This window comes from Dermochelys coriacea, chromosome 17, assembly GCF_009764565.3.
Source record: "Dermochelys coriacea isolate rDerCor1 chromosome 17, rDerCor1.pri.v4, whole genome shotgun sequence".
NCBI classification, from domain to species: domain Eukaryota; kingdom Metazoa; phylum Chordata; order Testudines; family Dermochelyidae; genus Dermochelys; species Dermochelys coriacea.
The window spans coordinates 24,362,300-24,378,156 of NC_050084.1; the positions used below are offsets into that span (position 1 = coordinate 24,362,300).

Genomic DNA, 15,857 nt, shown 5'->3' on the forward strand with positions numbered 1-15,857 from the left:
ACAGTCAGGTGTGGATTCAGGCAAGCAGAGCTGTCTGTGTCACCCCTCCACACAGCCCCCTTCAGCAGAGCTGCTGCCACTCTGCTGGGCTGGCCACGGTCCCTTTGGGCAGAGGCAGAGCTGCTCGGTGTGGCTGAGCCTGAGCTGAGAGTCAGGAGAGCCTGGTTCCTGTCCAGGTCTGGCACTCACTTGCGGCGTGGCCCTGGCTGAGGCACTGCATGGAGACGGGGAGACACGGAGCCCGGGGAGCTGTCTCTGCTCAGTGAGCGTAGCCGCAGCCTGGGCCCCAGCAAAGCAGCCGTGCTCTGGCCTTTGTGCGCTGGTGGCCCTGACCAGTGCCTGAGGGACAATCCAGGCAGTAGGGGTGGTGGCAGCCAGGTGACATCTGGTAACACAGCAAGGGAGGCCTATCAGCCAGGCACGCTCTAGCCCAGCCCTCTCACGAGTCATGCTGTAGCCCGGTTCCTTTGTCTTGCCCCCGGTTTATGACAACTGGGGGTCCCATCCAGGCCTGAGTCGCTGCATGGGCTCGGGCCCGGATCCACAAGGGACGTAGGCACTGCAGCGCAGAGCGTCGCAGTGCTTGATGTGTAGGTGCCTTGAGAATCACTGGAACACGCTGCAATCCACAAAGCCCATGTAGGGGCCCAGGCCTGGGAGAGGGGATGTGCCGGACTGCTGGGCACAAAAGTCAGCATGTGGGGCAAGGAGCCACCTAAGCTAGCCAGTGGGCCGATGGCAGGGGCGTGTCCTCAGCTAGGCATCTGTCTCTGCTAGCAACCCAGGAAGGGTTCAGTAGGAAGCCCGCCGCTGGAATTTGGGGGGACGCAGGCACCTGCTGGTTTCTCGCAGGTATGAGGTAGACTGTGCCTCGCTCCACACACAACAGCTGGAGGGGGAGCTGCCCACCTTGTGACTATTACTCTGGGGGTGAGAGCACGGGGCTATGCTGCTATGGGGCCCCTCAGGCTCTCAGTGGATCAGGGGGACTGGAACCAGGGGTCCCCCACCTCCCAGAGGGGGCTCAAAGCACTGGACTATAGAGCCATTCTCTTGCTCTCCCTTTCTGCCCCAGTGGTTGAGCTACTGGGGATTAATGCTGGCCAGAGAGAGCGAGACTGTCTGTGGTTAGGGCACACGCTTCGGAGGTGGAAGCCCCTGGGCCTGCCCCCTCCTCTAACCCTCGGATTAGTTAGCCCCATGGAACAGCTTCAGCAGGAGAGCCAGAGGGAGCCTCCCACCATCAGAATAAAAGGGAACTTTAACCCTCAAAACGTAGGTGCCGAGAGTTTAGGCATCTCCAGGCATGAGCGGGAGCTTTGTGGATTGCAATGGAGCCTAGACTGGGACTTGGGTGCCTAAGCCCTGGCCTAGGCACTGCCTTACGTATGTACATCAGGGCTCAGCCCCTGCATTCCGGGCACAGAGCCAGCCCCTCAAGTCCTTCTGGGAGCCAGGGAACCTGGCAGGTCACCGGCCTGGGAGCCCAGCTCTGTGCTTTGCAGCACCATCTACTGAGAGTGCGGGGCTGCTGCAGTGCAGCACAGGCTGTCCTTGCTGCGGAGAGCACTGGAAGGGAGCTGTCTCACTGCGTGGCTTTAGCCACAGCCGGCAGCCTGGCTTCACCTGCTGCTGGCCTGACTGGGTGGGGGTGGGGCCGACAGGCAGTGACCTTCACAGGGTGCTTTCTGTGACCTTTCACTGCCCACTTCCCAAAGGAAAGAGGAGTCTCACTCAGGCAGTCCGACTGCAAGCTGGCAGGGGACCAGCTGCCCATGTCTTCCTGGCTCTCGTTCCTGTGGCTCTGGGCTGGAGCATGGTGGGGTGGAGGCCCTGGGATGGCAGCTCTCGAGGCTATACCCATGGGTACTGATTACTCCAAAGCCGTGATGCGGGCAGGGCTGGAGGGCAGGGCACTGAGCACTTGCTGCTGTTTGCAGGAGATGCTGGGGTTGGAGGCCTGGGAGCAGGAGGCCTGGGGGCTGGAGCTGGACTTGGGGGTGCAGGTGAGTGCTGCCCTGAGATGCATAACCCACAGTCACCACCTACATGGCCCAAGGCAGTGGTGGCTGGCGAGCAGGCTCGCTGCTGGCTGAGTCCCTGGAAGTAAGCATCTCTCCTGGGTCTGGGGGCACCGTACGGTGGCCCCCCACAGTAAGAAGGCACCTCTGCTCCTGCATGCAGAAGCACCTGTAGTGGGTCCTTCACCTTGGTGTGGAGGTATCTGCTTCCTGAGCTGCAGTGTCCCCCCATAACCAAAGGGGGTGGCACATGCCCCCTTCTGTGGTGCTGTTGGATTCTCCAGGGAGAGGGCCCTTCAGTCTTGCAGACTAACATCTGGAAGCTTCTGCTCCAGCTACCCAGGGATCAAGTCAGGGAAGTTCTCAGACCCATGCTGTCGAGGAGACCAGGCTCGTGGGGCTTTCGAACCCATGTGTCTGGCTCTCAGGTGGGGCAGTACAGGGGCGGGTCTCTGTCCCGAGCTGCATGGCCAGTGTGCCAGGTTCATCTTGCCGTCTCCAGGCCAACTGCCTGTGTGACACAATCTCCCAAGGCCAGGGGCTGGGCAGTGCCTTGCATGTCTCCCTCCAAACCACCAGACTTACCGCATCCATTGGGCTCTTGCTTTTCCCTAGGGCTCGGTGTTGGAGCGAAACCTCCCAAGCCAGGTAAGGGACGTCTCCCCATCTGTGGGCTCTCGACTGTGCAGCACAGGGCTCCATTTGCTAGGGCAGGGCTCGGCAGAAGCTAGGCATGGACATGTAGGGGTTTCCCATCAGCTGCTCCCCTTGCTTCTCTTGCATGGGGCTGAGTGGGGGGTCGCTACTATGACTTCTCTGCAGCTGCCTTCCCCCTCCCAGCCTGAGCCCTGCTCACTGTGCCCTGATGGCACCCATGCCCGCACATCATCCTGCCCCCACTTAGACCCCTCCCACACTCTACAGTTCCCTGCTTTGACAGCTGCCCCCCTCCCCAGATGGGCAGAGCCCATGCCCCGCCTCCTTCCCCAGTGCCTTGGGACCAGAGGCCACTTTTGCTGCTCACCCACACAGAGCTCTCCTCAGCCACAGTCACACAGCTGGGAACGCTCCTGTCCATGCCTGGAGCCCAACGCAGGGATTCACACCTTGGGGGCAGAGAACTCACCGGGTTCTCGTGTGGGAAAGGAGAGGCTGGGCAGCCTCTCTTCATACCCTGGGGCTGGCAGCCCATGACCCCTTGGAGCATTGGCACGAGGGGTGGGGCTGGGGCTGTGGTTGGCACTGTTCCCGCTCCGCAGGGGGCAGAGTGGCAGCCAATGCCTCGATGAGAGGAAGGCCCAGGCCACAGCAGAGTTGCTGGCCTATGGTCATCTGCACCTTCCTGGTTCAGGGCCTGGCAGCCCCAGGGCACTGGTTCCAGGCAGCCTCTTCTGCTGCCAGCGAGGCTTGGTGAAGGCATGTCAGGCCCCAACTAGCCTGAAGTTAAATGCCAACTCCAGGGGACTGAGCCAGAGCCCAGCACTCCCCAGTGCCTAGCACCACCCAGGGAACTGCAGCATGCAGAGCCCTAGGGCAGGGAGAGGATCCTGGCCCCCCAGCCTGTCTGTAAATCAGCCATCCCGGTGCTAGGGACAGAGCTCAGGAGCTCCAAAGTCAGTTGTGCCCATCTGAGGGCAGATGTAAAGTTGCAGTAATGTCAGCCCAGTGCCAAACCCAGTGGCTGCCAGGAGGTTGTGCCCTGGAAAGCTGGCAGAGCCTCTCTCCACCTTTCAGGATTCAGTGCCAGGCCAGACAACCAGCCAGGTGCTTTGCTCGGGCGAACCCCACACTGGAGCAGGAGGCACCTGTGGGGCAGAGGGTCCCATTTACAGTGAGATGCGCAGCCTGCAGGGGGCTCAGCACAGGGCTCCCAGGAGCCTGCTCAGGTCCCTCAGATGGCAGTGCCCAGCCTGCCCAGTCCAGCCTTTCCCCTGCAATGCCTGCAGTGGGGTCAGCTGGGCAAGGTGCTTCCCATAAACCTCTCTGGCATGGCTAGACATGGCTTCGGCCCTGTGGGGTGAGGGGCTGCCCAGTGGCTGCGATGGTGTCTGGAGACACCCAGCCCTGGGCAGCAGCACCCTCCAGCTATGGATGGAGTTGCTGAGGAATCATCGGTTTGTTGTAGGATGGATCCATGCTTACTCCAAGAAGCATGTTGCTGGCAGTCCACATGTCATCACCGTACTGTCTGGTGGGACAGCTGGGCCAGTGCGCATCTCATCATGAGACCCTCTGCTGTGCCAGGCTGGGCCAGTGTGTTTGGTCATTACCAGATTAGGGGCATCCAGCTGGGCCCTAGCTCATCTGGGTGCTAGGGAAGGAGCAGGAAGGAAGGGGGCTGAGCCCCTGGCATGTTGGGAGGCAGGTGAGAGGTGCTGAGTCAGTCCTGGGGACTGGGGCTGGAGATCGACCATGCTGCCAGGTGCCCATCCTAGTGGGGCCAGGAGGCTCAAACCCCTTTGGGGAACTCCCAGGTCAGACCGCCCACCCAACCTTGGCCCTGCCCAGAGCCTAGGTAAGCAGCAATGCAATTGGCCCCTGGGCCTGTCCGTCTGCGTCTCCACGGGTGTCCCTGGCAAGATGGTCTCTGATTTCAGTGTATGGAAAGAAAAACAAGGCCTGTGTTTGTGGGTAATGAAACCCAAATGATGCAGAGCTGTGTGGGCCCAGCCTGCGTGCTGGCCGCTGCCCCAGCCAAGGGCAGTGGAATGTGTGCCTGGAGGGAGCGAGCAGCTGATTAGGCACAGATGTTGGAAGGCAGCAAAGTCCTGAGCCAGAGCGATTGTCATTGTGTCTACTTGGAGCCTGGCTGAAATAACTGGGCTGAGCTTAACTGTCCCCATCACCTGTGCCTGCCTCCAGCCTTCCCTCCTTACCCAGCATGCCAGGCTGGGCAGCCGTCCCCTGATGCCCCTTCTCACCAATCTTCTCTTTCCAGGCCTCGGGGGACTTGGCACACTTGGCCTGCAGCCAGGTGAGTGTGTTGACTCTTAGGGGCTCTCTGGGGAGGCTGAGTCCTGCCCCGGAGGGGTTGGCATGGGACCCCTCCACCAGGGCACTCCCTTGCATACAGCATACACTGCAGATCCTTGTGCACCTCTCCTGATTCCTATTTGTCCAAGCCACAGAGACAGGCGCTGAGATGTGCAAGGCTGCCAAGGGGGTTGGACAACCTTGCAGTGCGGGGGGGTTGGGGAGCCATGCTCCCTTGCAACTGTGGGGCCCAGGGATCTGGGACTGTTCCCAGTCTTGAGCGATGGGATTCAGCCACAGCCCCCGATCAGGGTCAGGGCTCCATTGTGCCAGGCACTCCAGGCCTGGTTCCCACCCCACAGGCACAAGCACATGGGGCAGGAAGCAGGGATGGATCCCACCTTTTGGGGAGCCACAGGACAGCTGGGTGCTCCACACCATCTCGGGATCTTTTAACTGTCTGCAGCCCAGCTTGGCTGTGGTTGGCCAGCTGGATCCCTACCAGGGGCTGCAGGGAGCAGAGGGTGAGGTGCCAAGGGATAATGCAGAGAACATGGAGGAGAGCTCAGAGATATTTGTGGGACGGGGGTCAAGGCTGGGATGGGGAGAAACGTAGTCAGAGACACGGGCAGACAGGTACAGAGGGGCAGAGCTGGGCAGGGGATGCGGTGGGAGTTAAGGAGTCTGGACAGACATTGAAGAGGGGAGAAAATGGTCATATAATAGCAGGGTGGGAAAAGTCTGCTCACTCCAGCAGCCCCCCTGCTATCCCAGCCCAGGGCTCCCCCCACAAATCTACTGATACAACTCAATCCTGACCACAGCCCCCAGCTGTCCCAGTCTGGGGGTCCCCACACAGCTCTGCCAGTGCCCACCCTGATCCTGCCCTTCAGTCTCTGCAGTCACAACCCTGGGCTCCCTACACAGTTCAGCTGGCGCTGTGAGCTGGTTTCCACTCCAGTCTGCCGGGAACAGGGACTCACTAGGAGCCCCCTCAGGAGGTGGTCCCGCTCCCTCCACATGGGCTCTGTGACACAGCAGGGAGGGGGAAGTGTTGACCTGGAAATGTGGCAGGGAAGTTTCACAGCGGATGGGAGACCTGAGAGCCTGTAACCTGAGCCAGGATGGGGAGGGGGAGGTAGCACCTCTGCCCGGAAAACTGGACAAAGGCTGCAGGAGAGAGCCTGCTGGGGGGGTTTTGGTTTCAGTTTGGTGCTGGGTGGTGGAACGCAATGAACCCCAGTACTGGGGTCTGAGCTCCCTGCCCCCCCCCCCGAAGGACTTGACTGAGGGGTCCTGGTTGTACCCACAAACTCTGTTTTAGACTGTGTTCCTATTGTCCAATAAACCTTCCATTTTACTGGCTGGCGGAGAGTCATGGTGAATCTCAGGAAGAGGGGTGCAGGCCCCGGACTCCCCCACACTCTGTGACAACTGGTGGAAATGGTGGGATGTACTGCACCCCGTGAACAGCGCTTCCTGCAGTAAGTGACTGGGGAACAGTAAAACGAAGGGGGATTGACGGGGACCAGGCATGCTGAAGAACCAGAGAGAGACGGTTTCCGGGGGCGGTTAACCCTGGGAGTGTGTGACCAGAGAGAAGGACTTTTTCAGTAACAGGGTCTCCCGGGGGATTGCAGCAAGCGGTCCCAGGGGCGGAGGAGTCTGCAGGTCGACCCTGGAAAAGAGGTGGTGATCTCAAGAAGGACTGGTATCCTCGGGGTTCTTCCTGGAAACCGTGGAAAGCTGCAGAGGCCTGCGAGTGGTCAGCAGGGAGATGTATGCTAAACGCCTTAAGAGCAACCTGGTGGAGCTGTGCAGGCAGAGGTGGCTGCACATTGGGAGGTCCACCAAGGAACAGCTGATTGCCCAGTTGGCGGAGAGGGATCTCTTGGATGACCTGTCCCTGTCCCTGAGGGAAGCTGCCTGGTAGACGCAGCATGGGCCCTGGAGCCTAACCGGGTTGGGAGGGATCAGACTGCTGCCAAGGACAACCCGAGACCCTTCCTACCTATGCCTGGGGAGGGGTTGGGGAAAGCCCAGTGAATACTGAGGGCACTCTGACCCCGGCAGCCAGCAGGGGATCCTCCCGGCGGAGCTCCCCATCCCTGGAGCGGTGGTGGCTGGAATGGGAGAGGGAGATGAAATTGAGGGAACTGGAGGATCATGAAAAGCAGCATCAGCATGATGAGAAGCAACGTCAGCATGAGCAGGAGGAGAAGGAGAAACAGAGGCAGCATGAAGATAAGTAGAGACAGCATGAGCTGGAGCTGGCCAGGCTGAGGAGCAGTGGGGCCCCAGCTGCGGTGAGTGAGAGGGGACCCAAGACTGCAAGGAGTTTTGATAAGTGCTTCCCGGCCCAGCGTAAGGAGGGGGAGGACATAGATAGCTTCCTGATGGCCTTTGAGAATGCCTGCGAGATGCACAGGGTTGACCCTCCAGACAGGTTCCAATTTCTCACCCCCTTACTGGACCCCAAAGCCGTGGACATGTACAGCCGAATGAAAGGGTCGGAGGCAGGGGACTACGAACTGTTCAAAAAGGCCCTGCTCCATGAGTTTGGGCTGACCCCCGAGATGTACCGGAAAAGGTTCCGGAGTCAGCGTAAAACGCCTGAGGTCGCATACTTACAACTGGTCAACCGAATGCAGGGATATGCCCACAAGTGGACAGCTGCGGCCCAAGCTAAAGAGGACCTGCTTAACCTAATTGTACTGGGGCAACTGTATGAACAGTGCCCTTCCAACCTGAAGCTCATGGTTGGTGGACAAAAAGCTAGAGAACCCACAGCATGCAGGGCAGCTGGCCAATGAGTTTGTGAACAGTCGGTCCGGGGATAGCAGGGAGGAGTCCCAAAAGAACAGGCCCCCCACGATGCAGAGAGAGAGTCACCCTGGGACCTCCCAGAGGGGAAATATGGAGTACCCCCTCCCAAGGGGAACACCTGGCATTGGGACCCTCCGACCCGCTAGAGGGGACCAACGTGACCTGAGCTGCTATCACTGTGGCCAAAGAGGCCACGTACGGACCCAGCGCCCCAGGCTCAGGGACAGACTGAGCAGATCCAACCTACCCAGGGTTAACTGGGTAGGGACCCAGCTGAACGAGAGCAGACGGCCCAGGCAAGGGGGGCTGCCAGCTTATCACCTGCTCAGGAGGGAATAGTACCCCCGGCCACTCCTCCAAAGGGCTGGATGCTCTGGACTCAGGGTTCTCAGTTTACAGGGTGGGCGCGGGGCTGTCAGTCCGGAGCGAGTGCCTTGTTCCCCTGGAGGTGGATGGGAGGAAGGTCAATGGATACTGGGATATGGGCGCGGAGGTGATGCTGGCCCGGCCCGAGGTAGTGGCCCCAGATCGGGTGGTGCCCAACACCTACCTGACCCTGACGGCGGTGGGTGGGACCCATTCAAGGTGCCCGTGGCCAGGGTATATCTGAAATGGGGGCCCAAGGAGGGCCCCAAGGACATGGGGGTGCACCATTTGCCCACTGAGGTTTTGATGGGGGAGACCTGGGGGACTGGCCAAGCAACCCCCAGACCACCCTGGTTGTGACCCGTAGCCAGAGCCAGCGAGGGGCATTGCGCCCTGACCTTAGGGAGGGTACCACACTGGAGGTGTAGGACCCTACCCTGATGGAGAGGGAGTGCCAAGGGGCACGGCTCAGAGAGGCTGTGGCCTCAGACCTGGCCAATAAGAGGGAACCGGTCCCCATCCCTTCACCAGCCGTTGAGTTTCAGGCTGAGTTGCAGAAAGATCCCTCCTTGCGGAAGCTCAGGGACCTGTCCAACTTCAGTGTGGTACGGACCATGAGGAGAGTTTGCCAGGAGAGGTTCCTCTGGGAAAAGGGGTTCCTGTACCGAGAATTGGCTCCCCCAGGGAAGTGGAGTCCTGTGGGATCAGGAGGCAGCTGGTGGTCCCCCAGAAGTATCGCCGCAAGCTCCTGTACCTGGCCCATAACATCCCCCTCTCAGGGCACCAGGGAATCCGGGGCACCCGGCAGAGGTTGCTACAGAACTTTTACTGGTCTGGTGTCTTTACCACTGTCTGGCAGTATTGCCGATTCAGTGACCCCTGTCAGAGGGTGGGGAAGGCCTGGGACAAGGCGAAAGCGGCTTTGAAACCTTTGCCCATCATAGAGGAACCTTTCCAGAAGGTGGCCATGGACATAGTGGGACCTCTCAGCAAGAGACCCGGTCGGGGAAGAAATACATTCTGGTGGTGAAAAGAAAAGGAGTAATTGGGGCACCTTAGAGACTAACCCATTTATTAGAGCATAAGCTTTCGTGAGCCACTGAATGCATCCGATGAAGTGAGCTGTAGCTCACGAAAGCTTATGCTCAAATAAATGGGTTAGTCTCTAAGGTGCCACAAGTACTCCTTTTCTTTTTACGAATACAGACTAACACGGCTGCTACTCTGAATTCTGGTGGTGGTAGATTTTGCCACCCGCTACCCCGAGGCAGTGCCCTGAGCTTGAAGCAGACACTGTGGCAGATGCGCTCCTGACCATTTTCAGCCGAGTGGGGTTCCCCAAGGAAGTCTTGACAGACCAAGGATCCAATTTCATGTCGGCCCTGCTCCGGTGCTTGTGGGAGAAATGTGGGGTCCGGCACAACTGGGCCTCAGCTTATCACCCCCAGTCCAATGGGCTGGTGGAGAGGTTCAATGGAACACCAAAGATGATGCTGAAAACCTTTATGAACCAGCACCCGCAGGATTGGGACAAGTATTTACCTCACCTGCTGTTCGCGAACAGGGAGGTACCCCAGGAGTCTATCGGATTTTCACCTTTCAAACTGGGGCCCCCTGGACCTGATGAGAGACGAATGGGAGGGGAAGGCCACTCCCGATAGAGAGTCAGTGGTGGAGTATGTCCTGATCTTCCGAGAGAGACTTGCTGAACTCATGGGCCTGGCCAGGGAGAATCTGGCCAGAGCCCAAAAGAAGCAGAAGGTCTGGTTTGACCGCACGGCGCGGGCCCGCGCCTACGCCACCGGGGATCAGGTGATGGTTCTCATCCCCGTGAGAAAGAACAAACTACAGGCCGCCTGGGAGGGCCCTTTCAAGTTGTCAAGCAGCTAAATGAGGTAAACTATGTGGCGGAGCTGTCGAACCGGGCCCACTACTGCCGGGTGTATCATGTGAATATGATGAAGCCATATTATGCCAGGGGGAAAGTGGTGCTGGCCGTGTGTGGACATTGGGAGGAGCAGGGAGATGACCCTTTAGTAGATCTATTCCCTGGGACCAGAGCTGGTTCACCCCTGAAAACAATTCCCCTCTCGGATCAGCTAACCCCTGCCCAGCAAGCTGAGAACAGGGGGGTGCTGCATCCCTACCGACAGTTGTTTTCCAACCAGCCTGGGCACAGTAATCTGACTGTTCACCGGGTGCAGACAGAGTCGCACCCACTGATAAGATGCTCCCCCTTCCGAGTCACAGGGAAAACTGCTCAGGACCTGGAAAGAGAGGTCAGGGACATGCTGGCTTTGGGGGTGATCCAGCCATCTGCCAGCCCTTGGGCCTCGCCAATGAAGCTGGTCACCAAAAAGGACGGGTCAATCCGGTTCTGTATGGACTATCGGAAGCTCAGTGCCATCACTGTATTTGATGCCTACCCCATGCCCAGGCCTGACGAGCTCCTAGACAAATTGGGAGGAGCTCGATACCTTACCACCATGGACCTTACAAAGGGCTACTGGCAAGTGCCACTGGATGCAGATGCCTGGCTGAAATCGGCCTTTATCAGCCCTCTGGGGCTCTACGAGTTCCTGACCCTGCCTTTCGGCCTCAAGGGAGCGCCGGCCACCTTCCAGCGCCTGGTGGATCAGATACTGAAGGGGATGGAGAGTTTTGCGGTGGCGTATATTGATGACATCTGTCTCTTTAGCCAGACCTGGGAGGACCACGTGTCCCAGGTTAGACAAGTGCTGGACCGACTCCAGGAGGCTGGGCTGACCATCAAAGCTGAGAAGTGCAAGGTGGGGATGGCTGAAGTATCTTATCTGGGCCATCGGGTGGGGAGTGGCCACCTAAAGCCGGAACCAGCTAAGGTGGAGGTGATCAGAGACTGCCCGCTCCCCACACCAAAAAGCAGGTCCAAGCCTTTATTGGGTTGGCAGGATACTGTTGAAGATTTGTGCCCCACTTTAGTGCCATAGCCACCCCCATCACCGAGCTATGCAAGAAGGGGAAGCCAGACAAGGTGGTCTGTACCAAGCAGTGCCAGGAGACTTTCCGGGCACTGAAGGAGGCTCTGAAGTCAAAGTCAGACTTTGACAAGCCCTTTATGGTGTTCACCAACGCCTCAGACACGGGACTGGGGGCAGTGTTAATGCAGGAGGATGAAAAGGGGGAGAGACACCCTCGTGTACCTGAGCAAGAAGCTGCTACCCTGGGAGCAACACTACGTGGCCATCGAGAAGGAGTGCCTGGCCATGGTGTGGGCCCTCAAGAAACTAGAGCCATATCTCTTTGGGCGACACTTCACCGTGCACACCGACCACTGTCCCCTGACCTGGCTGCACCAGATGAAAGGGGCCAACGCCAAACTCCTGAAGTGGAGCCTGCTCCTGCAGGATTATGACATGGACGTGGTCCATGTGAAGGGAAGTGCCAACATGATAGCGGATGCGTTGTCCCGGAGAGGGGGCCCTGAACTTCCCCAGGTCACTGGCAGAGTGACCCCGCTCAGTTCAGTCTCAAAGGGGGGAGAGATGTGACGCAGCAGGGAGGGGGGAGTGTTGACCTGGGAATGTGGCAGGGGAGTTTCAGTGGGGATGGGAGACCTGACAGCCTGTAACCTGAGCCTGGAGTGGGAGGGGGAGGCAACACCTCTGCCGGGGAAACTGGACAAAGGCTGCAGGAGAGAGCCTGCTGTGGGGGTTGGGGGGGGGTTTAGTTTCAGTTGGTGCTGGGTGGTGGAAAGCAGGGAACCCAGGGTTGGGGTCTAAGCTCCCTGTCCCCCCAGAAGGACTTGACTGAGGGGTCCTGGTTGTACCCACAAGCTCTGTTTTAGACTGTGTTCCTATTGTCCAATAAATCTTCCGCTTTACTGGCTGGCTGAGAGTCACAGTGAATCCCAGGAAGAGGGGTGCAGGCCTCAGACTCCCCCACACTCCGTGACAGGCTCAACCCGACGCCTGCTGACGGGTGTCCTGGAGACCTGCTGGGGATGGAGTCTGTCCCCTGTGGGCCCAGGCAGCCATTCGCTAGATGGCACCTCAGAATACCGCTGCTGTGTGACTCCGAGCACGCGGCCCTGATTTACAGGGGTGCCCCTCTGACCCAAGCAGCAGGGCACCTGGCAGAGACATGGGTGAGTCACCAGGGTGGGGACTGAGGGGGCTGCTTGTGCCTCTGCTCTGTGGAGCCGGCAGGGTCCAGTCCGGTTCCTGGGTCAGCCCTGAGGCCTGATTGCCCTCCCCCTGCCTTGAGTCTTGCGGCAGCGAAAACAACAAGGAGTCCTTGTGGCACCTTAGAGTCTAACAAATTTATTTGGGCATAAGCTTTCGTGGGCTAGAGCTCACTTCATTAGATGCATGAAGTGGAAAATACAGGAGCAGGTATAAATACATGAAAGGATGGGGGTTGCCTTACCACTCTCCCCACCCCCCCGGCCCCTGGGACAGTGCAGACCCACGGCACTGGCCTGGAGCAGCACAGCTGGCAGTGGGGGACCCAGGGTAGGGGTGAATCCCCCCAGCCCATGGAGGTGGAGTCTCCCGGATCACAGCTAACTCTCCTTCTTCCTGGCAGGTGGCATAGTCCAGCCAGGTTTCTACCCAGGAGGCGTCTACCCGGGCGGCATCTACCCAGGGGCTGGGCTGGGAGCCTATAAAGCTGTTGCCAAAGCTGGTGAGTGCACATGTCTTTCTACTGCAGGGGCTAATCTAGGGTGCCTGCATGCCACTGCCTCTCCCTGGTGCTTGCTGCCACTGCCACACACCAGTTGCACTCATCTGCAAGCTGGCTTAGGACAGGCACTGGGACAGGCATCGCCAGGCTCCCTGGCACCTGGCACCGCAGCCAGACCAGGAGCTCAAGCCTCCGAAGGGGAAAGGCTGGTGCAACAGCACTTCATGGTCTGGCAGAGCTGGGATGCCCTGGGCTTGAAGAGGTATCCCCTGCTGCCTCCCTTGCCTTACTCTCTTGCCTGGCTATCTTGCCATGTGCCCTGGGGTTCCTGCCTTCTCTGGGACAGGTCCTGGTCTCCAGCCAGGTGTGAAGCGTCATATGAGAGGCTCTGGTCTCTTGGGCTAGAGCTGGCCTGGGGGATGGGTTAGGGAGCTGGGGGTGAAGGAGTGGGCATGCACTAAGGGCCTGGAGACTGTGCCCGTGGGCTACGTGCTGAGGCGAGTGCACTGGCTGGAGTTAGAGGTCGCTGCATATGGTACGCAGAGCTGGGTGTGCAGCACTAGGCACCTGACAGGTTGGGACCCCGCTGCCCAGGCTTGGGAAGGCCTCTCCCTATCCGACGCAACAGAGGTTATCACCCCTGTGGCCTGTGGGACAGTGTGGGGAACCCCACATTGGATGGCACGCATTGGCGGAAGGGCAGCATGGGGAAACCCAGAGAAGAGTATCCACTGAGGCTGAACTTTCCTCGCACCCCTAGAGCATATGGTCCATCGAGGCTGGGCATGGGGCCCATGGCTGAGCCTGAAATACCCGGGGCTCTGGTCTCTTGCTTGGAGCCTGCTGTGCACTGTGGCTGAGCGCTTCCTTTTCGTAACCAGGTGCTGGTGTGGGCGGAGTCGGCGGTGTGGGAGTCAGCGGTGTGGGCGGAGTCGGCGGTGTGGGTGGACCCGGTGGTGTTGGGGTCTCCACAGGTAAAGTGTGTCGCAGTCCAGAGCTTGCCCACTCTTGGGCACAGCTCTGACTGCCCCGTACCCTGCCCTGAGAGGAGCAGGGGCCTGCCGTGCTGTCTGCTGGTCCAGTGCTCATGGCCTCTGGCTCTCCTGCAGGTGCTGTAGTGCCCCAGACAGGGGTTCAGCCAGGCGTAGGCGCTGGAGGGAAACCTGCCAAGGTACCAGGTAGGTGACGGAGAAGGTGTTAGCGTGCGGCTGGGGAGGGTGGGACTGTGCAGCTGGACAGAAAGTCACTGCTCTTCCTCTCTTGGTGGCAGGTGTTGGCATTCCAGGGGCGTACCCAGGTGGCGTGCTCCCAGGAACAGGTGAGCGTAGTTGGGCCCTGGTACTGGGCTCTACTGATGAAGTCTGTGGCCAAGGGACCCACCAGTGGCCATGTCCCATATGCCCAGTCCATCAGGACTCCGGCCAGCCAGCCTGACTGCCACCAGCTTGCTCTGGGAAGGGCCTCACCCTGTCCAGACCAAAACTAGACCAGAAACTGAGCACTTTGCACATGGGTGCAAGCCCTTGCATGGGACTGAGAGGGGCTGTTTGAGTGAGGGGCACGGAGTGGAGGGGGCTGTTTGGGTGTGGGGCGAGGGGTGGGGAGGGGCTGTTTGGGTTTAGGGGGCAGGGTGGAGAGGGGCTGTTTGGGTTTGAGGCACGGAGTGGAGAGGGGCTGTTTGGGGTAGGGGGGTTGGGGTGTGGGGTGGAGAGGGGCTGTTTGGGTTTGGGGTGTAGGGTGGGGAGGGGCTGTTTGGGTTTAGGGGGCAGAGTGGAGAGGGGCTGTTTGGGTTTGGGGTGTGGGGTGGGGAGGGGAGGAGCTATTTGAGTGGAGATGGCCCAGGCTCCCCCAGGCGGCTGCTATGGAAACCAAGCAGCAGTGGGGTAGCAGCTTTCCACTGACAGCAAAGCCCAGGAAATGTCAGGGTGGGGGTAGTGTTGAAAACATGGCAATGCCCGTGTCTAGTTCAGTGGGCTCACATCCCCAGGGATACCCGGTGCAGTTCCCCCCGTCCCTGAGCTGGAGGCTTGGGCGTGGGGTGGGAATGATCAGGACCCTGGAAACTTCCACCTCTGTCTGGGGCTGTGAACCACAGAGCGCTCAGTGTCCACTGTGAAGGGGGTGCAGGAGAGACGCAGGGTAAGAGATGGCAACTGGCATTGCCACAGACGTGGCAAAGAGGGGTGTGGAATTCCTGGGGACAGGGTTCCAGGCCCTGGTAATCACAGTAACCACAGAGCCCAGGCTCTAATGGGTGGGAGTGTGTGTCAGAAAGTGCAGCACTCTCATGTCCTGCACAAGCCTGCAGGTGTGGGAGCAGGGGCCTGCTGGGCCATTTCCACTGTGGGGTGTGCGCTGGGCTCCTATTCCACATTCACAGGACAGGAGCCCCTGGGCCTGTCCACCTGTCGGGAGAGCCGTGTGCCAATGCTGCTCATGAGAGAGACATTGGCCACAGAGCTGGCCCCTCACCAGCCCTCAGAAGGCTGCAAGCTGCCCCCACAACCACTGAGCCACCTCTAGGCATGGCTGCTTGGGCTGTTCAGTGAGGTGTGTACCCATGCACCAGGAGCCTGACGCCCTCCCCAGGACCACAGGAGACCCTGAACAGTCTCTCGTTACTGCCACCCGGGGTTAGATTTCAACAGGCACCCTAGAGGAGAAAAGCCCCACCTCCCATCCCCGATTCCCTGGAGACAGCTAGTCCCCCGCCCTGAGGCCGGATGGGAGCTGGTGCCTTCTAAAGGGGAAAGGTCCAGAGACCCATTCCCCACCCCCTGAGTCTCCCTCATCTGGATTGGATCAGAACAAGAGCCTTTGAAGGGCCCCATCTCCCAAGCCCCTCCCTGTCCATTCGTTGTAGATGTGTCCTTGATATGCTCTCTGCTTTGAATGGCCCAGCTTGGTGTGGCTTGTGAGAAGGCAAGTCCCAGTGGATAGAGGCATATCATGCGTCCCAGACACTGACTGCAGCCCTGGCGTGCAGAGGGGACACATCTCTCTCCC

General features: G+C 59.5%; 1 protein-coding gene across 1 annotated transcript in view; it reads left to right on the forward strand.

Annotated features, from left to right (window-relative positions):
- Nucleotides 1-15,857, forward strand: part of ELN (elastin) — an 81,560-nt gene that overhangs the window by 13,443 nt on the left and 52,260 nt on the right. Inside the window, exons 3-9 of the mRNA XM_043499416.1 lie at nt 1,941-2,006; nt 2,637-2,669; nt 4,960-4,995; nt 12,753-12,851; nt 13,733-13,825; nt 13,961-14,029; nt 14,122-14,169. Coding sequence (XP_043355351.1) covers nt 1,941-2,006; nt 2,637-2,669; nt 4,960-4,995; nt 12,753-12,851; nt 13,733-13,825; nt 13,961-14,029; nt 14,122-14,169 — 444 coding nt within the window. The remainder of the gene's footprint in view (nt 1-1,940; nt 2,007-2,636; nt 2,670-4,959; nt 4,996-12,752; nt 12,852-13,732; nt 13,826-13,960; nt 14,030-14,121; nt 14,170-15,857) is intronic.